This window comes from Castor canadensis, chromosome 3, assembly GCF_047511655.1.
Source record: "Castor canadensis chromosome 3, mCasCan1.hap1v2, whole genome shotgun sequence".
Lineage (NCBI taxonomy): Eukaryota > Metazoa > Chordata > Mammalia > Rodentia > Castoridae > Castor > Castor canadensis.
The window spans coordinates 67,885,574-67,913,151 of NC_133388.1; the positions used below are offsets into that span (position 1 = coordinate 67,885,574).

At 32.3% G+C, this 27,578-nt stretch overlaps 1 protein-coding gene across 14 annotated transcripts in view; it reads right to left on the reverse strand.

The window, feature by feature from the left end:
* The window catches only part of Mipol1 (mirror-image polydactyly 1), a 320,736-nt gene that overhangs the window by 88,188 nt on the left and 204,970 nt on the right, over positions 1-27,578 (reverse strand). For 12 of the 14 annotated variants that reach the window (XM_074068123.1, XM_074068126.1, XM_074068125.1 and 9 more), the window contains one exon: positions 14,289-14,383. The exons of 1 other annotated variant lie outside the window; for it this stretch is intronic. In XM_074068123.1, the coding sequence (XP_073924224.1) occupies positions 14,289-14,383 (95 nt within the window). Of the gene's footprint in view, positions 1-2,905; positions 5,362-14,288; positions 14,384-27,578 lie in introns of those variants that run through there. One more of the 14 variants, XM_074068131.1, reaches the window with a different exon arrangement.

The window sequence follows — 27,578 nt, forward strand, 5'->3', positions numbered from 1 at the left end:
TACAGATAATTATTCAGCATCTACTATCAGCCAGACAGCATTCTAGATACAGGAAACAAAAGTCAAATAAAAAGTTCCTGTCAGGAAATTTTCCAGAATGATGTAAGCTTAAAAAAAATATAGTTGTTCAACTGTCCTATTACTATGTCTTTAATAATAATCATTTCTTATGAATTTCCTTGTCTTCATGTTGAAAATAAATTGATCATACATATGAGGGACTTTCTATTATATTCACCAGTACTAGTGTCTTGATAGCTAAGACTTTAAAGAATTTACCTTGCAATCAGGTAATATAAATCTGTTTCTTTTAGGAAATTGTTATAGTAATTCTAAGTCATTTGCTTTTTTATATAAATTTTAGCATTAGCTTGTCAATATGTAGAATTAAGGCTGATGTAATTTTTGTTAGGACAATGTAGCATCTACAGATCACTTTGCAAAGAATTAATATCTTGGCAATACTGAGTCTTCCACTTACGAACACTATACTTTCCAGTTACTTAGGTCTTCCATCATTGCTTTCAGCAATTTTCTCTATTTTTCAGTTACAGTATTAAATTTGTCCTCAAATTTTTCATAATTTTGGATGTGACTTTTGTATCTTGTCTCTTTTTTATTAAGACACAATAGCAGTACATCTTCGTGGGATACATTATAGGAATTTGATACATGTATATCATGTATAATAATCAATTCATGGCAATACACATTTCTGGATGCAATTTTAAAGAAACTGAATTTTTAGATTTCATTTTCTAATTGTCCATTGCTAATAGATAAAAACACAACTGACTTTTGCATACTAACCTAATTCACATGTTCTAGTATTTTAAAAACATTTCTGATGATTGTCTATGTATATTATATTGTTCGTGAACAAAAGTGGCTTTATTTTTTACATTTCAATTTCCAGTTTATGAGTTCTTGTAGAACACTGAATTGAAGCGGAGAGGTGGAGATCAACATCCTTGCCTTGTTCCTATACAAGTCACTGAGGCAGTATTCATTAAATATAATAGCTGTCTTACCCTAGATATTCTTTTATCAGTCAAATTGAGTAAGTAGGAATTGAATTTTATCATGTGCATTTTTTGCTTCCATTTAAATGATTGTTTCTTCTCCCTTATTCTGTTAACATTATGAATTATGTTGATTTTCAAATGTAAAAGCATTGTCACTTGGTTATGATGCAGTATCCTTTTTACATATTATTGATTTGCTTTGTTAGTTTTTGCTGAGGGTTTGAGGCTATGTTCATGAGGGATATCAGCCTGTAGTTTTTGTTTCTTATTATGCCTGGTTTTTACATTAGATTACAATTTATGTCATCAGTCAAGCAGGGAAATAGTCCCTACTTTATTTTCTGAAAATGTTGTGGTTGATGAAATTCATCAAGATAACATCTGGCTCTGGAGTTTTTTTTGTAGAATGTTTTAAATTATGAATTCAACTTCTTTAATAGATACAATGCTGTTCAGAGTTTCTTTTTTATGTCAGCTATGGGGTTATTTCTAGATTCTCAATTGCATTCCGGTGATTTAGGCATCAATCCTTATGCTACTACCACACTCTTTTGATTACTGTATCTTTGTAGTAGGTTTTGAAAGCAGGAAGTGTGAGTTTGCCTACTTCATTTTCTTCAAGACTGTTTTGGCTAATCCTTTTAAGGTAGGATTAATTTGGAATTAGCTTTCAGGGTCTACAAAGAAATCAGCTGATGGGAATTGTGTTGAATCTGTAGATCAATCTAGAGAGTCTTACCATCTTATCTATACAATGCCTTTCGATTTGTGAATACAGATGGTTTTCATTTCTTTAATTTCTTTAACAATGTTTTTGTAGTTTCCAAAGTATAACTTTTACAATTCTTTTCTTATATGTATTCCAAAGTATTTTATTCTTTTGATGTTAATGGTAACTGTGGTTTTCTTGATTTCATTTTTAGATTGCTCATTGTGAGTATATAAAAATACAAGTGATTTTTGCATACTGATTTTTATCCTGCAAATTTATGAAACTTGTTTATTGAAGTATTGTTTAGAGAATTTCTTAGGACTTTCTACATATCTATCTATCTATATTTCTACATCTATATATCTAGAAACCATTTCAATCTGGAAATCTTGCCTCAGGGACCTAACTATGACCTCTGAACAATGTTAAATACAAGAGGCAAGAGTGGACATCTTGACCTTTGTGCTCATAAGTGGAAAACATCCAGCCTCTCATCACTAAGTGTGATGCTACCTGCAGATTTTTCACAAGTTGAGAAGGTTCCCCTCTTTTCCTAGTTTATTGAGTGTTTTGTTGGTAGAGTATTGGGTTTGTTTCTTCTGCATTTGTTGAGAAGAATATATGAGTTTCATTTTTATTCTATTTACATGATGCATGTGATGATCATTTTTTGTATTTTACATTATAAATCTTACAAATAAGTTGCCTAGATGGGCAACAATGTTACAAAGTACTTTCTTGGTTCAAAAATAGGTATTTGTCATACTGTTTTTGTTTTATCAGTTTTGTCTTTCATATGTTGATTTGTAACCTTTTCTCAGTTTCACAAGATTAATGATATCATATACAGCTAATAAAAAGGAAGATGTGAAGGGTGGAATGAATGATGAAGTTTCTATAAAATTTTGATTCCATATGTACATATAAGGTTCCTTCTCTCCCTCCTCCAAATATTAAAAGATGGAATAACTTGGAAAGTTCATGCAATGTTAATGACAATATGATGAGGATGCAATCAGCAGCATTAACTATGGAAAATTTAAAATACAAAAAACCTTTTTTTCATGAAGAATTGTAATAAAAAATAAAGAAGTAGGAGATATAAAAATAAATCTACCAATTACAATGTGTGGATTTTATCTAAACACTCATTAAAACAAACAAATTAATAAGATAGTATAACATTAGTGAGGATGACATTAAGAAATTATTGTTTAGTTATTTTAAGTGTGTTAATGGTATAGTGGCTATATTAAAATAAGAGTATTCCTCTTTTAAAGTTACATGCTGTTATAAATACACACCTATTTATAAATAAAATTACATAGTATACAGAATTTACTTAAAAGCAATGCCAGAGAATGGGGGTGTATACATGCGTGTGTAAATGGAATAGGACTGATAGTTAAGGGTTTGGGGGATAAGTGATAACATGTGGGGTTCATTCTGTTTTGGTATATGTTCAAAATTCTCATAACAAGCTTTCTTTTTCTTTTTTGTGATCTGAGGATGGAACCTAATGTAGTCTTGCACATGCTAGGCAGTGCTCTATACACTGAGCTATACCTTCAGACCCCCCCAGTTTTAAAAAATGTCATTTAAAAAAATGATTTTATTTTTATATAAATTACAAAAATATCTGAGTATAAGTTATAACACCAATGTGTTAAAGAATAAGTTCCAGATTCTCACAGCACCTCAGGAAATACAGAAATAAAATTAAGTGTACACATTGACATTAAAATTTTTACAAGTTTCTCTCAGTCCCACAATAATACAATATGGTCACAGCAACCTCTTCAGTCTTTCTTAAACTGTTCTTATAGGGTAGAATGCTCTTTTTTCCTTCTCTTCCTTTCTATCAGAATCCTATTCATTGACACCTTAGTTCCCAAATATTCTGTAAAATCTCTATTCCAGCCTACAATAATCTCTCTGCTCTGTGACTTTCTATGAAAATGTCCAATTAGTTCATTTAACAGAATATATTATGTGCTTAGAGTATATTTTCTCTTTTCACTTAATTATCATTTATTTGAGGGTGGAAATTGCATCTTTTCCTCTATATTTCATAGGAGCCTAGTGTCCTTTGTATAGTAGGCTCAGTAAATTCATGCAGTACTGAAATTGGCTATCTGGTTAATGATTACTTTAAAAGTCATTATTGTTATACGTTAGTGATTTTGCTACAGCACTGATAACACAACAAAGTAATACTATAACATACTAGCAAAATTAAAGTATTATGATTGTGTGGATAAAATTACTGTCAGGCACAGTATTTGCCTTTTGTAGCCTGACATATAATACTATAGCTTAAAGGTTCTTAAAAAATTCAGAAGTAGTCTATTTATAAATCCAGACATTGACTGCGGTTGTATTTTCTATAGTTTGGTGAACACAGACAAAAGACTTAAAATCCAAAGCAGATCAGATTCTTTTTATTGTCTTTAACATGGTCTCAGTGGTGTTTCTGTGCAAGAAACATATCAAGCATATCCAAATCAGGAAAATGCGATGAAGTACCAGTCAGGAGCATTTCTGATGGAGGGGGAGGTGTCTCATAGGCAGAGTAAAAGGCCCAGGTGTCAGATGAATGTAGCAATATTTATGCTTCTATCACTGGTCATGGTATGACCGAGGGTATGTTAATTCATCTCTCTGTGATTCACTTTTCCCATTTGTAAAAGGGATGATGAATGTCTCACAAGGATGTTGAAGGGATTAGAGAAGACAGTGTATTACCAAACTCCAAGATAGAAGAATGCTTGAATCAGAAATACAGCTTTATAAAATTACATCTGTATTATTTCCCAAAGTAAAAATTTTGACAGAAAACATTGGCAGAAATAGTGTATTTTGACTGTGTACTGTATGAAAACATGCTTTAATGCATTAGAAGTGATAAAAATTATTAAATTTATAACTCTTAATGGACTTCTTTCTTTTTTTTGTTTTTGGTGGTACTGGGGTTTGAATGCAGGACTTTGCACTTGACAGGCAGGTGCTCTACTGCTTGAGCATGCCTCCAGTTAGTCCTCAACAGATTTTTGAACATTAAAATATTACTGTGTGAATAAAAGACTCATGAAAATAAACTGCAAATAAAAAAGGCCCAAATTTAAGCTTGTCACGTAATTTTAACTGAATATTTTCTTAAATAAATATTTTCTCAAAAGTAAGAAAAAACAAACAAAAAAAACCACTCTTGATCCCGGAGAAAAATGGAATGATTCCATATTGCTGTTACAATATTACACTTAGATCCTAAAATACTTAAAAAAAAAACTCTGATAGGTATTAATAGGCTCTCAAGGAAAAGCTAATGATGACAATATAAACTCATGTAAGGATTATAATAACAATGGTTTACCTTTATTAAATATCTACCTCTGTACTCAGGCAATGTATATAGCACTGTACATGTACTGTTTCATTTGATTACTCTCAACAATGACATGAGGCAGGGATAATTACAATTCCTATTTTACAGGTCAGGAAATTGAGGATTTGAAAGGTTCATTACCTGTCAAAGGTTATTCACTAGGAAGACAGAATCTGCACCATCTGTTTTACTTTAATGTTAGCTTTGAATTAAAACATTATTCCATATGAAAACAATGACTGCAAAACAAAATTTTATAAATGAAAAAGATGAACAAAGACCCAATTGAAGCAGATGTAGAACTGTATGGTCTTCATTTTAGATTATAATTTAATTCAACAAAGTGTCCAACTTTCTAGAACAAATTCTCAATTCTTACCTTTTTGTGATACAATTGCTGTTTTAGAAATTTTAAAAATCATTTTCTAGCTCAGAACACCTAACAAAGCTTGATTTAATTAGACTTTCCATACATTAAAATAAAATAAAATTCTTATCTGATTAACAATGTCTAATAAAACTAACCTTAAAAAAATACCTAGGCTTTTGAACTTCCTGATTGTTTCACAGAGTAACTAAATATTGTTTATTTCTGATTCAATCAGAACCAGGAAGTTTTAGAAGACATTTGAAGAAATGACTAGAGCTATTGTAATAAAATATTAAAATAGTCATAAAAAGCCTTACAAACCTAGGAGGAATAAGATATAATGTATAATAATATCATTTAAAACTTAATAGAATAGAAGGTTAAACCATAATAAACTCAAAAGTTTCATGTTATTTTAGATTTGGAATATAAGTGCAGCACAATATTTTTATATGGATCTGAGCTTATAAAACAATTTGTTTTATTTTTAATTATGGGAAAAACATCCAATCAAGTCTATTTTGATCATGAAAAACTTTTATAACATCATCCTTAATTCTAGAGAACAACTATTTCATGATATAAAGAGTGAAAACTCTAGCAACCTCATATATAATTGAATCTGGAACATTTACACATTTAAATGCCTCACTGAAGGTAAACATTATCCTTTTGGGAGAGGTCCAGATAGAAGGGCCCCCTGGCAAAATAACAATATTAATTCCCGGATATATGACTGCACAACCAGTGCCACCCAGTCTTAAAAATACTGCTGGACCATCATCCTCATCCTCAGTCAATATTTACTAAGCTCTTTATGACAGCAGTGGCATTAGAAAGTTTATAGAAATCAAGAGTAGCTTAAAGATGTCAGTTTATAATATCTGGTACTATATGCTACCATTGCTAGTTACTGGCTTCACAAAATGTTGCTGAGCACAAGTCTCCATTTATTAGTTATAATTTCCATTTGCCAAATATTTTAATTAGTTAAGTCCAATAAAAATTTTAATGCATTTAATAATGTATCTTCTGTAAAATAAAGAAAAAATGAAGCATTTATAATTCAATATGCTAAAAATATAATTGTATATTTGAATACAAAATAATGTTTCAATAATCCTTAAGGGGATTAAGGAATAGAGACAACTTGGTAACTAGCAAGAAATACTTGGGCATGAAATCACTTAAGTGTGGTCTGTGGTAGAAGACAAAACTGACAGTCTAGGAAATTTTGCTCACAGATAGAGAAATCAAAGATTAACTATACAGGTGTCAACTGATACCTGTGGAAATATGAAAATGGTGAGTGAGGGTGCCAAGACCAAGGGAAGGACTGGACTTTTAATTAATAAAATATAAAATTTCTGATCTAATAGAAATAATGCTTATAAATGTCAAATACTACAATCTATAATTGGCAAATCCATTCTTATACTAACTCTGCAAAGGTCTTGCTAGGCACAGCCATTGATTGACAAAATATTTTTAAAATGCTTTCAAAAGAGAACGGTGAATCATTCTGTAGAATAACAAATAGCAGATGAGTGCTACACATGTTGGCATTCAGTCTTATTCTTATAACTTGCTATGTGGAATACGGCATAGAAAATAGTGAACAGTGATCATGTAAAAAAGTCTTTCTCCATACAATGTTATGCCTAGCGATTTAAAGTTTCCAAAACCATTCAAATACATCATCTCATTGATTTTCATTGTAAACCTGTCAGGTATTATCTCTGTTCATAAGTGAAGTGACTGCCATTCAGAAATTAAGTAACTTGCCATGTGTACTAGCTAGCGTCTATAATGCTAGCTACTTGGGAAACAGGAATCAGGAGGATTTTGGTTCCAGGTCAGTCTGGCGAAAAAGTTCATGAGGCCTCATCCCAACTAACATGCGGCAGTCATCTCAGCTAGCTGTAAAGCATAAATAGGAGGCTCACCATACAGGGTGACATGGGCATAAATGTAGGACTCTGTCAAAATAACCAAAGCAAAAAGGGCTGGAGGTGTGGCTCAAGTAGTAGAGGGCCTGCCTAGCAAGTGCAAGGCCCTCAGTTCAAGCAGCAATAGAGCAAAAAAAAAAAAAAAAGATTAAGTACTTACTAAGTGCCACATTTTATAGGTCAAGAGGAAGAAGGGAAAAACTTATAAATATATTCCAAAAAAACTGACATACAGCAAATGTAAACTGTAATTTTTTTGTTTATAGTCCTTGTTTTAATCTTTTCTTTTTGTATCCAGAGCCACAGATAAATATACATGGTAACTTGAATAGTAAAGGTGAAGCCAGTTGTGGATTAAGAAGGCTTTGAAAATAGGTACAATTTAATGACATAAGAAGACAGTTGTTGATACTGAACATTACCAAAAAATTGAATCTATCTTAAAGGGTAATAAATTCCATAAAATGTTAGAACTAGAGAAAAGCCTCTACTATCAAAATTATGTGAAACTAGTTTGGACCTTATCTATAATAAATTATTACATGGAAGTGTAATTCAAGTCTTCTTGAATTATTTTTTTTACCACTACTTTTGCAGTGTGGTACCATAATACAGCCCCACAGATGTGATAACATTTTTATATCACTGGATAGGCAGGTGGCACTACCAATTAAAACATAAAACTAATGAGGTTGGAATTGAATGTTCAACTAAACTCTCAATGAGGGATCTGCATTTAGAAAAATATTGCTTCATGACTACAGTTGGTGTGCTATAATCACTCATGACTGTCTTACCGATCCATAGTTCTCACTGACAAGCATACGATTCAACAAAAAACCATCAGCCCCACACAAAACAAACAACAACCAGATCGTAGTGAAAATCCTAATATTTCTAATTGGTAAAAATAGAATATATACAGAGAAATGTATATATGAGGAAAAAGATTCACACTACACAAAATTTATGAAAACAATTGCTACGATTTGAATATGTCCCTGAGTTCCTATGTTGGGAGTTTAATCCTCAATGGAACAGTACTGGGAAGTAGGACCTAATAAGAAGTGGTAAGTAAATCATGCCCTCATGAATGAATTAATGTACTTAAAACAGAGTGGGTTAATAATCACACGAGGCTACGAGGCTTTACATAAAAGCAAGCTCATCCCCCTCTTCTATGCTTGCTTTCACCCTCTTTTGCCCTTATGCCTTTTGCTATGGGATGATGCAGAAAGTAGGCCCTCACAAGACAAAGTGCCATGTTCTACTGTTATAAGCCAAATAAATTTCGAGTATACTTCAAAAGCCTCTGTTTTTAAGACTCTATGACTTTGAAATGTATGTTACAAACTCAGTAAATAGGCTTAATGTTTAGTCTACTTTTCACAAAAACATATAAGTATTATATTTTAATTATTGAAAATATTAGTACAATCATAGGGAACACATTATCTTAAAAATGTACTATAATTTATGCAATATTTTTGCTCTGAAATGTGAAATTTATCATGCTCTGAATGGTATTACAAACTCAAACATGCAATTACAAAAAACCCCCAGCAATCTAAAACATTTTAATTTCTATTATTATGATATGTATTAAATCCTATTCTACTAGCACGAAACAAGATGTAATTCTTATCTAAACATTTTAATTTGCACTTTAAGCAAAAGGACCTATAAGAAAGCAGCATAAAATCAGTAAACACTGAAACTTAGGCATTCCCTCCACTAGAAAAGAGTTTGTTATTATTGTGCCTCTTGAACTTAGGAATGTAGCACTACAGGTTTACAACAACAGGAAAAAAATCATTACCAAATATAAATCTAATAATCCCTACAAGTTAAGATTCTTCCCTGATGAAACTGTTTAGTTTTATACTGATGAAAGTTGTTGCAGATAGATTTAGCATTTGGCATGGCAATAGGAGGTACAAATACTTTACTAGTATTTTTATAATACATGAAATTTATTTTAAGCTTTCATATTGTTACTCCTCTCTTGCTGGCTCTTTGGTTTATGTAAAGGAGTTACCAGTTATAGTGGTAAGCTTAGTCTTCCTACTCATCTACCTCAATGACCCCTGCCTCTATCTTTGTCAAATAAAGGGTCAGCATTTCCTTTCCACATGAGTTTTGGAAAAAAATAATAAGGAAAATATACTTAACTAGTCATCTATCCTCCTCTGCTTTGGTTGTAGAAAGAGCCAAACTGATCTTCCTGGAGGTTTAACTTTCCTTATATTTTTCTGGAGTGACTATAACACAACCTTCTATGCATCTCACAGTGCACAGGCTTCTTCTCATTCATTCATATATACATATGTGGTGGTGATTATATATAAATATATATACACACACACACACACATATACATACAACTCTTTATTTCAACTTGTAGCTTTTATTTATCTATTTTTATGTCATTTTTTGTTTTGGCTTTACAGTGAGCACCTCAATATGTACCAGTATTTTAAGGACAATCTCTAAATTCATATTTAGTACTTTAGTTCATAAGTCTTTGGCCTTTTGTTTATTATGTCTACCACCTCTTCTCATTTTCACTATCACTGTTAAGAACTGAGTCTGTTTTGAGATCTTAAATACCAGTGTTCTTCTTTCTGACTATAATCTTATTCTTTCAGCACTTCAATTTTCTTTTTCCAATGACATTTACTCTATGATTGTCTCAAGATTTATGGTTTCTTGATTATTCCTTTTTTCCCTAAGTATACATATCCCTTCAACTTTATTTCCTGATCTATTTAGCTTAGACTATCATTTCAAGGTTGGTACCTTCAATCTCTCTGCTCTCCATCATTTTTGGTGTAAAAATTTGTAATCCTGTCATTTCATTTAATTTTTTTTGGCGATACTGGGGTTTGAACTCAGGTCCTACACCTTGAGCCACTTCACTAGCCCTTTTTTGTGCAGGGCTTTTTTGATATAGGGTCTTGGGAACTATTCACACAGGCTGTTATCAAACCTCGATCCTCCTGATCTCTGCTTCCTGCTAGGATTATAGGCATGAGACACTGGCACCCAGCTTATTTCATTATTTCTGTTGTTGTTGTTTGTACAGGGGTGTTTAAACTCAGGGGCTTTAGGAAAGTGCTCTACCACTTGACCTATGCCAATAGTTCAAGATTCATTTCAATCCTTCACCTTCTGTGATTCTATACAAAGACAATAGAATAGATTAGATTACATAACTATAATTTAGAACCCATGCAAATGTATGGCATCCATTCTCAGCACAGTCCTCAGGATTGCTTGGCTGGTTCTTTTTCTTGCCAGTATTCAGTTCTGTTATTTCCTTCAGTAGCTATTCTAACTGCCATTCCTGTCAAAGCCTTTTGATATATCATGTTCAGAAGCTCAGATTAACCCCGATTTTATAGACAAAATGAAAGTAATTGTGGTCTCAAGTGTGTTTATACTCACAGTTATTATTATCTCCTTCACTACTGTCTATGCTCACAATTTGGCCATCTTTCTGTTCAAGGTGAACTTTTCTACAGACATTCTAAACTCCATCTCTTCCAAACTCAGAATTCTATCCCATAACAATTCCATTGGTTCCTTCCAACTAGCCATCATACTCAAGAATTTTTAATTTTTCAAAAACAAAAAACAAAAATCAGCTTATTTTCTTTTCTTTTCATCTATCACCATCACTATCCTTCTTACTCATTTCTTCATGAACTTTCTAGTGTCTAAATTTCTGTTATTCTTTAACTCCTAATTACTCTTCAATTCATAGAAAACTGGTTTCTATATCTAATACTCTATTGAAACCACTTTTGTGGAAATCAGTAATGACAATCATATTCAAACACAAAGGATAATTTTAGCCCTATTTTGTTTAACCATTTAGAAATGCTTGGTTTTTTTTTTTGAAATTTCACTTCTTAGCTTTAATGACATAACATTATTTCCTTCACTTCACTGTATTCTTGTTTTTAAAAAGACACTGGTTGAGCACTAATAATAGCACTAACAATAATACTGTGATTAAGATCTTGTACATACTTTAACAAATCTCTGAAGAAGTTACTCTCACTTTGAAAACATAGAATGGGGATGGAAAAGTTCATTTATGTTAGGCCACACAAGTGGGTAGCTGTCTAACTGCAAATCCTAGTAGCTTTACTATATCATCAACCTTTTTAAATAAAAAAGTTGCACAAAATACTCGTGAAGTATATCTTTCATCCAATAATTGCTAACTCTATTTAGAAGATATATAACTCTAAGATTCATGTAAAGAAAAACAGGCCTTTGAGAAACATGATTTGGGCTGGGGATATAGCTCAGTGGTAAAGCTTTTGCCTAGCATCTACAAGGCTCTGGACTGGACCTCTAGCACCACAAAGCCAAACAAATATTTTAGCTAATTTTCAAAAATAATTCAGTAATCTTCTGCAATTCAGCAAAGAGAAAGGGCCTTAAGAAATTGTATCAAAGTTTATTTTTCAGGAAGTAATGTTAGTTCATGCAAGATCATCATATACCTCCTGGAATTCACTTCATCAACAGAGTTGCTTCCCTACCTCACAAGGAGAGCAAGAGAAATTTCATTAAAAACCTTCACATCAATGGAGTCAATCTACTATCTTTCACATTATAACATTCATGGTCAAGGCATAAATGCATACATCACACAGTGTTCATGATACTTAATAAAGGGTTAATATGTGGTTCTTTATTTTACCAAGAAGAGATGCTACTTCAATGTAGCTCACTGAAACATGTACATGAAACATCTGCTTTCGAACTTGGCTACACATGAGAGTTTCTAGGGAACTTTAAAACACACTGAAACTTGTAATTAGCCTGAGTTGGGTTGGGAATCAAGGTTTTCAGAGGCTTCTAGGATGATTCTAATGGTAGCTACAGTTGAGAATAGCTGGTGTAAAAGATGGAGAAAAGACAGTAATATTCACTTTACAGTAAAATAAAATGGGATGGTAAGGTGTATTCATTCACTGTAAGAGTTTCCTTACTTGAATACTCATCTGACTGTAATTATTGCAAAAGCAAAGATTTTCCTGTCCATGACCAACAAACGAACTTGATGTTTCATAACTATGTTAGTTTTCTAGACCTACTGTGACAAAGTACAGTAGGTGGCTTAAAACAACTAAAATTTAATGTCACATTGTTCTGGATACCAGAAGTCAGAAGTTGGGTGTCAGGTGGGCTATGGTCTCTCTGATGGCTATAAATAGGAATCCTTCCTTGCCTTTCCTGGTATGTAGGGTTTGCTGGAAATCTCTGGCATTCCTAGGCTTGTAGATACATCGCTTCAGTCACACAGCTCTCTGTGCATGTCTCAGTGTCCAGATTTCCCCTTTTTATAATGACACCAGTCTTAATGGATTAGAGCTCACCCTAATGACATTATTTTTACTTGACTGCCTCTGTTATGATCCTATTTCAAAATAAGGTTATGTTCTGAAGCTACTGGGGGTAGGAGGTCAGAATATTTTTGGGGGCAGCTGACATTAAATTCACAAAAATAACCAACTACTGAAGATGTCATTGCTCAAAAGCCGTTCTTAATTTGGGGAATGAAAAGAATATTTATTACAGTGTTTCCTACAATTATGAATATGAGCAATAAATCACAGCAGCAATATTAGTGGTTCTTCAGAGTTTGTACCCACAGAAACCAAAGGTTTTTCATGCCATATTTCAGCATTTACAGTTATCACAAAATACCATTCATAGACATTGCCAGCATGAAATTAGTTAATAGGTCTGCTGCTGGATCTAGTTATTTAATACATTAATAATGATTCATATATATAGTTGGATATGATATAGTACTACATAGTCCTTTCATAATTGTATTTCACTAAAACTGAGTGATTTAATTGCATTTTATACATTTAATATTATTCTGACTTATTTTCAGTACTGTGGATGCAACCAGGGCCTGTGTAGGCTAGGCTAGCACTCTACTACTGAGCTACATCCCCAGAAACAACTTTATTCTGAGATGAGGTCCTAATTTAAAAAATCTTTCAATAACCTACATCCTCTGTGGATTCTTACAGTTTGGACTTGAGGTGTTTAACTTTAGTAATCAAAATGTATATAGGGCATTGTGTATTAGTGAATATTTTTGATTTTTTTTAAACCACGATCCACTGTGAGAATACATAGTTTACATGTAACCCAATATTCCATCTTATCTCTCTATCCCATACACAACATAAACCTGAAACAAAAGTATTACAAAACAATTTTTATCCTTACTGCAGGGGTTCACTCCAACATTTTCTATACTATTTCTTTTTGTTTAAACGTGCCAGTTTTTTTCCTACTGAATTTATTTCAAAACTACTTCTGGAAAACAAACAAGTCTGTTAAAAATCCTTTAATGACATTTTTTTTAGCAACTTCTCAGAATTACTGCTACTCATGTACTATTTAAAAATACAGGGCTGGTGGAGTGGGTCAAGTGCTGAAGCACCAGCCTAGCAAGCACAGGTCTTGCGTTCAAACCCCAGTACCACCGGTAAAAAAAAAAAAAGACTTAAAAATATATATCACTGTAGAGATGGCATTTAAATGGGCAAATAGTTCAACAAGTTATCAGACTTCACTTAGACAACTAATAAAAAGTTACGTAAATTTAAGCTTTGCCAAATGTAGAAAAGACAAAAGGCAAAATAATGAATATTTTATGCATAAATCATTTTAAATCTATAAAAATGCTTCAAATGAACAATGTTTAACTTATTGAGGTATTTCCTTATTCAGTATTATAAAGGCAGGTAGAAATATCCCCCAAAGTAACAGTATTTAGTTAAATGAAAGCTAGAGAGAATTTTACCTGTAATAAACTCGTAGTGTTTGGATTTCTTCTTCCAGTTTTTTGTATTGTTCAACTGCAGTTTCTCTGGCTTGCTGCATTGATAACAACTTTGCCTGCAAGTAATTAATATTTAAAAAACTTCAATATTAATTTTGATATGTTAAGATACAGTATTGCAGTATGGATAGAAGTCTTGCATTTCTGGTAGTGTAAAAACTTATCCAAGTGTCAATCTCCCACAAAATAGTCTGTATATATAAAAAATAGAAATAGTAAAGACATGGACATATTAAATTTACCAACTTTGCTCATTACTAATCTTTAACCTTGTTTTATCTGTATTATCAGATATATATGCCCTTCTGCAATGTTTAACTTTATACATAGAACTCAGAATGTGGAACATGGGTTCAGAGCAATATCTGAGTGGAGATAAGCACAATGGTGATTCACATTCAAATTTAATGTGGCTCCACTCACTGCCCAAACATACTAGATTTTCTTTTAACTTTATTAATAGGAAAACTCAGAAAATTCTAAATATGTTGTCAAGCTATCTTTGATATTTAATGTTAAAAAATTACACAAGACTATAAACTGATTCTTACAGATATGCTTTAACCCTTTCAATTCCTTTTCTGCACAGAAAAAAAAATCTCTAAAAGGAGAGTGGCAGCAACTTGAATGTTAGAGAAATTTAATTCAAGGGATGTTATTCCTCCTATATTGTAGTATTAAAGTTTTGTTTTTTGTGGGACTGGGGTTTGAACATAGAACTTTGAGCTTGCTAAGTAGACATGCTACCACTTGAGCCACAGGTAGGATGATCATGATCTAAGGCTACGCTTGGGAAAACAAAAGACCCTATCTGAAAAACAACTTAAGCTAAAAGGGCTGGAAGCATGACTCAAAGTGGTAGAGCTCCTGCCTCCCAAGTGCAATACCCTGAGTCCAAATGCCAGTACCACCCATAAAAGAAATAAAAGCAGAAACATATATACATATATAAATGGTGTAACTTATAGTGTGTTGATACATCTATACATTGTGTAATGTTTAAATTAGTTTAAACATCTATTGAAAAATTGAAAACTGTCAATATATTTTTTTCTAGCTTTTTGAAATATATAGTTAATTACTATTATCTATAGTTTTTTTCCATAGGGTTCAAAGTAATAATTTTAAAATCATTTGCACTTCCCACCATCATTTCAATTGGATTTTAAGCAATGCCAAAAAGTTTTCAATGTAACTTTTAAGATATGGTACTAGTAAATCAGGTTTTGGTGTTCTTTATCCAAAGTTTAATTTGTATGAAAAAAATATCTTTCACTTTAAATGATGTTTGATAGATAACACAGAGCAAACTGTTGTCACAAACCTCACAAACTACATGAATGTCAATAATTTACAGTAATTGAATATTTGGAGGCAGTTTCAGAAGTCTGCTGCACGCATATGATTTCACTGGAGTTATCTTCTTGCATAAGAATGTAGTAAATAAGAAAAATAATAAAATCCTAATTTAGGAAAATTAATTAGTGTAATGAAATTGAACATTAGATAACGCGACTTTTCTTTAATAATGGAAATTACAAAACGTGCAGGAGTTTGGGTCTTTGCATGTAAGTCTAGGCACAAGATAATAATTTGCTCTCTATATCTGGTTACAAATTGTAACAGAGCTACTTTCTAATTAAATGGGAGATGTTTGGATGCTTGCTTTAACATGCTCTATTCCATAGTTATAAATAAAACATTCTAAAAATTTAGGAAAAAGCATTTAAAATAAAAAAGTGGTTGGTTCTTAATGTTAATGATTAACAGCCCTGCTAATTTTCACTGTACCATGAAGTATGATTGGACTGGTAACTTAGAAGGCACAGTTATCCACTATGCCTACTGGCAAGTTTAACAGAATCATGCAAAAAAAGGACATAAAGCATTCAACTTAAAACAAAAACAAACCAGATATTCTGTTGTATGTATTTAAAAAATACCAAATCCTGGACAGTAATAGAAAATAAGTACATGTAAATGCTAAATACCTTAGATAACTATTGAAAATTTTTTACCTGGTACTGTCAAGAATGAAAACAAAAAATCAAAAACAAACAAACAAACAAAAAGCCATGTCCCAGAGGCATGGCTTAAGCGGTAGAGTGCCTGCTTTGCAAGCACAAAGCCCTGAGTTCCACAAAACAAAACGAAACAAAAAACAAGCCATGTCCCTATAGGAAAATAAGAAAATGTAGATTTTTGTCTAGAAGTCTCTATAATGAAAATAGAATGACTTTCCTTAAATTCTCACGTTGGAGGAGGTAACAGTGAACATTTTACCTTCACTCCTACATTTACTTGGCAATGAAAATGCGGTATTGATTCGTAACAATTCATTCAATGTCTAATTTTCGGTCTTGGCCCATGACTGTGCTCAAAGATACTATAAAATTTCTGGCTTTACAGTCTCCTTATTTTATCAGATACATGCTTATCTGACCAGAATATCTTTTTCCTTTTGGGGGTGATACCCTTACCCTATGCCAGTAGGATTCAGACCTTGGAGCAAGGATAAACTTCATTCCATACAACCTCAGATATACGATCCAAGTTGTCCAATCAGAATATTCAATCCCACTAGCCCTATGTGAAAACTAAATCCTAATGATGTCACCTATCCTCCCTGATTTATATATCCCAGAAGATAGATCATACAGATCTATTTCTTAGACTTCCTGGCTAAATAATTCATTTGTATGTGTGTGTGGAGGGGGGGACTTGATCTAGTTTGAGTTGGATATTTGTTACATGTAGTGTAAAACCACTTCAATTTGAAGTGTTTGCTTCTATCCTATTTCTTATTCATTATTAATATGTAATTCCATCATGCTACAGGTAAAAAATAAATTTCACATAAGAAACATTAAGGAATGTAGCAAAGAAGATATTTTTCCTGTTTTTCTATTAAATTATTCCCAGGTTTTTGGCAATTGCTTTTTATAAAAACTGCATTCACTCATATGTGTATCTACTCATCCAACTAGATGCATCCATTATATAAAGCTCACTGTGAGGGAAAATGTAATGTAAAGTCTCCTACTACCAACCTTTAGTATACACCTTCCTTCCACTGAGATTACTAGTTACTTGTTTGTTGTAGGTTCTTCAAGAGATAGTCAAAGCACATATAAGCATATGTATTTGTAAATAAATATACCTACTTACCACATTAAAAAACTGATAACTTAATATTTTTGTTTCAGGTCAAAAAGTTCATGCCATCCCACAATCACACACACCAGTTGTATTCCCATCCTTTCCTTCCAACCCCAAAGTAAAACACTTCTATGACTTTGAGTTCATAATTTTCAAGAATTGTTATACTTTTACCATGGAGTTATATCCTTATGGATAATATATTTTATTGTTTGCATTGTTTTAAACTTTACATGATATTCTACATATTTCACAGACAACTGCTTTTGATCATTCATATTGATATATTCTTTTTTATAGCATTTATCCTCATACATGTATACTATGATTATAGATATATTTGGACTTGTTTTACATATTACTTCATGTTTTATGTTTAGCACTCATTTTGTTGCTTCTTTTTTTCTCTGACTTATGTTGGAATGAATATTCTATGTTTCTATACTATACTGTTTAGAGTGTCCTACTTTGAAGATTTTGAAGAACAGCTTAAAGTGTATGTTTTTAGTAGAGCCTACAATGAATCAAGGTTTCTACATCTAACCATGAATTTAGGTAAGCAGATTACATAAGTATAACACTTTTCCTACTTCTAGACACATTTTCAGGTAAATGTTATCACAGTAAAACATACATATAATATCATGTAAGTATATGCATGGGCTTTTAAGGGCAGGCTTATTGAGTTATAATTTAGTCAAAGTAAAACTCACTCATTTTAAATGTTTGATTCTGCAAATTTTGACAAATACTTATATAGCCATGTAACAGCCATCAGAATCAAGAAACAGAATATTCTCATTATCCTGAAATTTTCCATTGTGCACCACTGCAGTCACTCCCTTTATATCCAGCCCTTGGAAACCACTGATGTGATAGATTTGCTCTTTCCAGAATGGTATATAAATGAAATGCAGTCCTTGAGTGTGTATTCTTTTACTGAACATACTTTTGAGCTTCATCTACATTACTGCATATATCATACTACATGTTCTTTATTCCTTCCCATCACTAAGTAGGATAGTGTGGATGTCCTGGAACCTGAATATTCATTCATCAGTTGGTTTACCTAGTTCTTGGCATATATTAATAAAGTGGCTATAAGTATCTGCAAATAGGTCACTTTGTGGATGTCTGAATTTCTCTTGAGTAAGTATCTAGGAGTGAAATCATTGGATCCTATGGTGGGTGTATGTTTATATACTTTATAAAAAAATTCACTAAACTTGCTGCCTACATTGAATAGGCTTAAAGCATTTATACTTAATACCAATGCCATTTGCTTGAAATATATTACTAGAGTCTATCCTTAATAATTCCCATTATTCCTATTTTACAGGTTACAAAACAGGTTCATGGAGCTTTACTAGCTTATAAATATAAGAGAACTAATGACTGATGGAATTGGGATATAAATTCAGACCTGGTTGGTCCCAAAATACATATGTTTTTCCATTTACACCGGTGTACAACATTATGTAAGATATTTATACTTCTAGGTAAACAATGGAATGAAATCATCATTTGGTAACATAGTTACTGACAATAATGAAAGTCAACAGAATAATCAGAGTATGTTTTCCATCTTCAGTATTCTTTTAATATACCCAAAGTGATTGAAGAAAAGGTTGGTTGACCAATGTTAGGACAGTCTTCCAGTTAAGTGTTCCATTATATATCTATTTTGAGCAGTGTTATCTAAATAGGACAATCATTTGTACTGGTACTGTATTAAAAATGAACTACATCATTTCCTTACTGTTTTATCTATTAACTTACAATGACTGACAAAGGAAGGATCACACTGTTCACATCACTGAACACTACATTTATGGGTACTATGGATAAATCACTTTATCTTACTTTAAATCTTGTTATGTTTGGTTTAAATGTGTTTTTGATAGTTGTAGACTGATATTGTTAAGCCTTCCTTTGGTAACTCCAAGACCATTAAATGAAATCTGGTTTTTTTATAGAACAGAGGCAGTTGATCTAATGTGTGATAAATGCTAAATAAAGAAGCATACAGTACAAATTAAACCACAAAGTCAAACAATTTTAGACTTGGAAAGATCTCAGATGCAATACAGTCCCCTACTTTTATAGAGGAGGAAAGGAGGAAATTGTTGCTAATACAGCATGTCCAGGAAATCTTTTGGAAATTGTTCAAGCTAATTAGAAGTAAAGTTAGAACTAAAATACAGGTATCCATAAAATATTGCTTTTTCACCTTACAATACACATTTAATTTTTAATGCGTATGCTAATAATTTTAATAGGATTATTTTACAGAGTAGCCATAAACATATACAACTGAGCTATTATTATCAAACACATATAAAGATATCTAATTAGATAGCTGTAAACAAAGGTCTAATTAAACAGTTATTCAAACAGTATGACAATAACCATCCTAAGATTTTAGTTTTTAACCTTACAAGGAAATTAAGAACATAGTAGAAAATAAGTAACATGTTATCTTTCAAAAAGATACCTTGAAGATTAAAAGCTATTATCAAAATGATAAAAACAACAAGATTTCTATTATATTTCCCTTTCCTAAGAAAATCTGGTTTACTTACTACAGCGTATTAGCCACAATGTAATGTAAGACTGGAGCTTAGAGTACAAGTTCAAGCCATGTGTTAGTTTAGAGCAGGAGTGATTCTTTGGGGTTGTTATATTTTGTCATGTCAGGCTCTTCAGTTTATCAGACTAGAAATGAACAGGTTCTTCACTTAAAAGTAGCCATATGTGAACTGTCTAGCCACCCATGAATTAGTCTAACAGGAAAAAGGGAACACAAACACTGTAGAGGAAGTATAAATCAAAATATTTACAAGCAGAAACGATTCATGAGCAATGGGCAGTAGGCACTGCACCTAGCTATTGTTTGTGATGGGGTCTCATGAACTTCTTGCCTGGGCTGTCCTCAAACCATGATCTTCCCATTCTCAGCCTCCCAAGCAGCCAGGATTCAAGTGTGAGCCACAGGTGCTTAATCTTTTCCTTTAACCGAACTACCAGACTAGTCTTTACCATCAGAGTAGCTGTTTTTGAACTTTAAATCAATGGAGTAATACACTATGCATTCTTTCTACCTTTTATTTTTTGTTCAACCTTAAACTTGTGAGATTAATCCACACTGTTCTTTATAGTTATAGTTTGTTTTCTCTTGTTGTTTATAGTATACCATTGTATGAGTATTCCATAGTTTATCAATTCTACTGTGATGGAAATTTGGGTTGGTTGCCTTAAGTTGATTTTTAGATCCTTTCTTTATGCCAACAATCCCAACCTATCTTACATTACAGTTATTTACTACCTGGTAAGATGAAATTATGTAGTAGGCCTAAGGCATAAGTATACTTGTCCAATATTGTTTCATACTACATATTGTGGCATAGCAATTAAAATAGATTGATACTTCACATTTCCAAAGTCTTCTACAGACCATACATTGTTTCACTTGAGATGATAAGTGGTGGTACAATGAGATAATTAAAAGAGTGGTGTTTGGAGTTAAGCAAATGTGGGCTGAGCTGCCACTAAATAAGCTCTATGACTGACCAAGTTAGGACCTCAGTACTTCAGTTTTATCATTGGTAAAGTGGGATGATACTAACCCCTTACAACTTCCCATGTGATAAAGTCACATTAAAGTGAGCAAATATTTAAGCTACACAACAGACAGAGTTGAACCTCCAATGTGAAACTACAATAGAAGTAACCTATGTCTCTAAGGAATAGCGTTGTAAAGGTGAGAAAAGACTGGGCTTAGAGAGTAAGTTTAAGCCATGTGTTAGTTTAGAGCAGGAGTTATTGGGGGCTGGAAAATAAATATTTTAGGTTTGTGAGTCATACAGTTTCTGTTACAACCAGTCAACTACTGTTGCAGCAAGAAAGTAGCCACAGACAATATTTAAAAGAACAGATGTGGCTGTGTTCCAATGAAACTTTATTATAAAAGCAGGTAGCTGGTCCAAAGGCCATACTTTGCCAGCCATGGATCTAAAGTGTCAGAGGTTACAGATTTCCATAGTACCCAGGATGGCTGTTCACCTTTATAAGCTTTTAGTTAGTTGTCTGATACTTGAAAAAGTGAGGAATGGAAATACTGACATTTTCAATATACATGATCTATCTAAACATTTTTTTGAGGCAGTGGAACACAATATCTGAAAATCACACTGTTTTAGAGCACAGTCTTCGGTTAAATAATGGTAAGAAGGAAAAAAAGGAGTTAACAGTGGTTTTATGGTACCATGTGCTTGCATAGTAACATTGCATTGTGACAGGAAACTATCCAGTCAGGGAGGCATGTTTTTAACCGATTAAATATAATACAAAGCAAACAAACAAACTGAAAAAAACTTGTACTTTTAAATTGTAGTTTGCCTAATGTTAATATAGTTACAACAACATCCTTTTGATTAGTGTTTGCATGGCATCTTTTTTTAATATCCTTTAATTTCAATCTATTTTACATGCCTTAAACACTAGATATGACTTTTATAAACAGCACATATATTTTTTCTAGTCTAGCAGTATGCTTTTTAACTGGAACATGTGGTACTTTTACAATGAAAATCTCAATAAACTTGAGATTAACTATATAATCTTATTTGTGTGCTTCCTTTTTTCTATTATTTCCTTACTTTCCCTTTGTATAATCAGTATTGTCTACTGTCACTATGCTACTTCTTTTTGAAAATCACTGTTTTGAATAGTTTTTTTTATTATCATCAAAAAATCTAATACTCCTGTACAATGAGAGGAACCTAAAACCTTAAACTCTGCTTACTACCCTGCCAATTTATCTATTACTTGTCTTTTAAAATGTATTCTAATTCTTTTCATGCAGTTTTAAACCCCAAAGAACACATTACTTTGGGTCTGTGTTCATTTATATTTGCCACTTTTCTTTTGTGTCATTCTTTCCTGGTTGGGAAGGTTGTTCCGGAATCATGCTCCGTGTTTCTAAACAACAGCTCTGGAAGTTTCTTTAAATGTTTCCATTTCATGTTCATTCTTGAAGAATATTCATGATATGTATGGTTTTAGTTGAGCAGTTATATTCTTTTGGCACACTGAAAGTATTATCCCAGTATCTCATGACTTCCACTGTTCTGTTATGAGGTAATCTCCACATCTAATTTTTGCTTCTTTAAGAGTAGTCTAACTTTTTTCTTTGGTTGGCTACTTTTATGACTGTCTCTTTGATGTTAGAATTCCTTAACTTCATTGTGATGAGATTAGATTTAGTTTTATTTGTGGTGAACAGGCATCTTCTATCAGTTGTAGCAAAATTTCAGTCATTTTCTGTTTTTATAATTCTTTTCCTGGATTATCTGTATTCTGTCCTTTGGAAGCACAATCAAATGTTTGTTGGATCATCTTCCTTACTTTAAATCTCCTAATTTTTGTTTCATCTATCTATATTTGTGGTACTGTTCATAATTTTTCAGATATATTTTAATTTGTATGTCTTTCAGTTCCCTATTCTTCAACTGTGTATAACCTGATAATTGACCTCATATAGAGTGTTTTCCTCTAACCTATTTCTTTTCAGATTTCAGTAGTTCTTTTTTGGATTTGCCTGAAGTTTCCTAGAATACTCTTGTAATTATCCATTTGTTGTGATTCATACTCTTACTTAAATATGCAAGCATTCTATTTATAGCTATTTGACTTCTTTAAGGGTGATTATTTTTGTTTTATTAGATTTGTTGATTGTCATTCATGATAGTTTTTTTCCTCAGGTGTTTGACTAATCTTTAATTGTGAATTCATATTTTCTTGATCCTCAGGTGTTTGATTAATCTTTAATTGTGAATTTGTATTTTCTTGATAACAACCTTCGGAAATCCCACTGGACCAAATTAGGGTTTCCTTCCTCTAAAGAGGACTTGTGGCCTTGGGAGGCAAGTCCTTCCTCAAGTCCCTGGATTAATGTGGGAGTTAATGGCTGAGCTCCTTTAGTCTTGCTGCTGTCCAAGGATTAGTATCTCAAGTAAATATCTACAGTTTTTCTATAGATATTTGCTTACAGTACAACTTTGGCCTTTCTGTTTGCTTATTACTGGAAAGAGGGTTGCCTCTGCTTCCATTCCCATTTTTTTTTTTTTTGTGGCATTAGAGTTTGAACTCAGGGTCTCATGCTTGCTAGGCAGGTGCTCTACCACTTGAGCCATTCTCTTAACCTTCAATTCCCATTCTGTGGCAACATAAAATCTGCAGCAATTTCCTTCACTTTTTTTGTGAGTCTAAAAATGCATGAAAATTATGTTTCATACAGGACCTAGCAGTTAGCTATAGAAAGGGCTCTATAATATCTGCCTGTGACGCTGTAGGAAGCTGAAGCCTATACTTAAATTTAATACATATTATGCCATAGCAAATAGATAAAACTATAATTTGCTGTTTGGAATTCTTATGTTTGACACATTAACTTGGCTTATTTATTTTAATAATTCTTTGTGACTTGCTTTTAAGATTAAAAAGGATACAAGAGATTTCAGGTTAATGTTTCCAAGTCTTTCTCTGTTTAATGTAAAATTATAAAATATTGAAAATAAAATAAAATTTGGCTATAATCATCTTAACAATATTTTTCTCTTTAACACTGTTTTCTGGAAATACTGCAAGACAAAAATGTTGGTTGTATAAGAATTTTGATAAGATTATGAGTAGCATGAGGTAAACTTCCAGTATTACCACTTTTAAGCTGTGTTTTATTTAATAACATTCTTCCAGTCTTAAACAATGGTCTCTCATATTCTACCTTAAATAATACATAAGAGTGTGAACATTTAAACAGCTTAATGGTTAGAATTATTACAGCAGATAGCATGGCATGGTTGAGGATACTTATCACAAGCATTTACCACTGACCTCAATAACTGCTACATATTCGAAATTAGCATACAGTTATTCTGCTGTGCTGAGGATGGAATCCAAGGCCACATATATGTTAGGCGAGTACTTTACCACTGAGCTGTTATCATCATCCCCATACTCTCACATTTTATATATGTATGTAAATGTAATAACATAATTGAAAAATGTATGAAAGCAAAAACTGAAAAATTTCCCTCCACTGGCTTTGACAATGTGAATCCTTTAAAAAAAAAATCCATGGGGTGGGAAATCACTTATTAGGAAATCTAAACTTTTAAGGTTATAAATAACAACTGGTGGCAGAACCAGAATTAAGATCCAGAACTCTTGATTACCAGTATAGCAAATAATTATGGACTTATGTATTAACTACTTTGCCAACCTCTTCTGCAACTTCAACATGGCACTATATCCCATATGATGATTCCAGAGGTGATATCATTTACTCCAATTTTTTGTTCTTTTCCATTCACTTTCATTGCTGAAATCTATGTGTTTTTAAATTTAAATTTATCTTAACTGATACATAATCATAACATTCTACATATTAATGAGGTGATTATGTAATGTTTCAATGCACACATGTACATTGTGTGATGTTTAAATCAGGGTAAATATACATATCGTCCCAAACATTTGTCATTTCTTTATGGTGAAAACCACATTCTCTATTCTAGCCTTTAGAAATGGATAGTACATTATTGTTATTGACAGTCACCATATTCTGTAATAACTCACCACAATTTCTTGCTCCCATCCAACTGTAACTTAGTACTTATTGATGAACCTTTCCCATTTCTTGCTGGCCTCTGTTGACCAATATTCCACTCTCAATTTCTATGAGATCAATCTTTTTAGATTCCATATGAGTGAGATTATGAGGTCTTTCTGTGCCAGGCTTATTTCACATCACACAATGATATCTAGTTCCATGCATATTGTCACAAATGATAGAATTTCTTGTGTGAATAGCATTCTATTAAATATAAGTGTCATATTTTCTTTATTCATTAATTGGTTGATGGATGCTTCAATTCCTTACATTTCTCGGCTATTGTGAATAGCAATGCAAGGAAAAAAGGAACGCAGATGTCTCCTTCCCATGCGGATATCATTTCCTTTGGATGTATACCCAGTAGTAGGATTTCTGGTCAGATGGCAGTTCTACTTTTAATTTTTTGAGGAACTTCCACACTGTTTTCCAAAATGGTTGTACTAATTTATATTCCCACCAGGAGTGTGCTAGGTTACACTTTTCCAGTGGGGTAAGAAAGTATCTTATTGTGGCTTTTTATTTGCATTTCCCTGATGATTAGAGATGTTGAACATCTTTTATATAACTGTTGACCATTTGCATGTTTTCTTTTGAGAAATGACTACTGCCCATTTTAAACTCAGGTTGCTTTTTTTGCTACTGAGTTTTTGGAGTTCCCTATATATCATAAATATCATTTCTTTGTTGGATATATAGTTTGACTTGCATTTTTAGTGTCTGGTATAATTTATTTGTTATAAAATCTTTGTCTTAAACCATTCCTTTGTGCATTAATTCAGACTGTGGGGACTTATCTTTTACTTGTACCTTTTATGTTGAATGAGCTTTCTCTCATAAAATACCATGACAGCCTTAAAATTTGTAGCTAGTTAGGTATCAGATGTTTGGTCCCAGAGACTTCTTGATTATACTTCTGAAAGTCATTCTTAGTGAATGTATAAAACTATTGACTACCTCACTGGCTTCACTAATAATCTATTAATCATTTAATGAAATTTGCCTCTTTTAATGTCTAGAAAACAGACTAAAAATGGAGTATTTATGGTCTTCAGAAAATACCTATTAAATTACTGAATTTATGTCTACCACGCATCTGTTCTTGTGGTCATTTTTTACAAGGAAAAAAAGTACACGCAAAAGCACACTTAAGTATCAGCCAGAATGTGGGTTCTTAGGCTGGGAGTATAACTCAGTGATAGATTGAGTGCTTAGCTCTCTTTCCTTTCTCATGGCAAGATACATTCCTTCCACTAAGCTCTCTGGTACTACCTAAGAACATGAGCACACAGAGAAAATTGAAATCTTATTTAAGCTCAAGAAGCAAACATTTCCCAAAATGACAATACTTTCCTCCTTCACACTTGAGCTGTAAACATTTCTCTTCATGCCTGTGCCCTTCTATTTAGTTAGAATTTTAGCCAGCAGTTATTTGTTTATTTGTTCAGGATCATGTATTTTTTTCATTACATCAATAGTACACTTCCTTACCTGAACACCTGCTGAACTAAACTTGTCTTGCCAGCAAAAATTTTTGAAATTATGCAATCTGCAATTCAGTCCATAGCAAGCACTTGGGTAGAATTTCTTCTATACCTTTCAACATCAATTAAAGACCTGCCTGCATAGAAATACTGCCAACTGAAAAGTTAGTGAGCAAGTTTAATCAAGTGTACTTGACTATCATTTTAGGTTAGGACTTTTCAGATACTCATATTACATAAGTATCATAATCATTGTCTATCTAATTAAACAAACATTACTCTAAATTTTGTCATTGTGCTGATATGAAAATCAGTTTGGTTATGTCATCTCTAGTAAACATACATTTTGTTCACCTATCTATAGACTATAAAGAAAATAGAAGGCTATGAAAACAACTATAGAAAAAATTTAGCAATGAAGACTAGAAAAAGTATATTCTTAAAAGACAGGAAAGCATTTTAACCAATCATATATTACACATCAAATTTAAAAATAGGAGACAAATAGGCACATTTTTGACATGCACCCTTTAGTATGTAACTAGCAAGAACTGTAATTATAGAAAGCATAAATATAAATTTGTATAATCAAGGCTATATGTAATGCATTTTTACTGAACAAGTTCATAATTAAGAGTACTGAAATTATTCAAATAAAAGAAGTTAATTTATAAGTCTTTCCTTTTGAGAAATAGTTTATTTAGATGTCTCAAGTACAAGCCTATAAATTTCCTATTTATTCATTATAAAAATCAAGAAGTAATTAAAGCTATTTAATTAAAAACAACTTTTTAAAAAGACCAAATCACATTTAAAGAAAAAACAGAACAAGCAACAAGTTTTCTTAAATACTTAAAGCTGACATATAAGCATTAAAATAAGTACACCATTTTTTTTAAGAGATGACAATAGTTTTTAATGGAAGGAACAGGACTT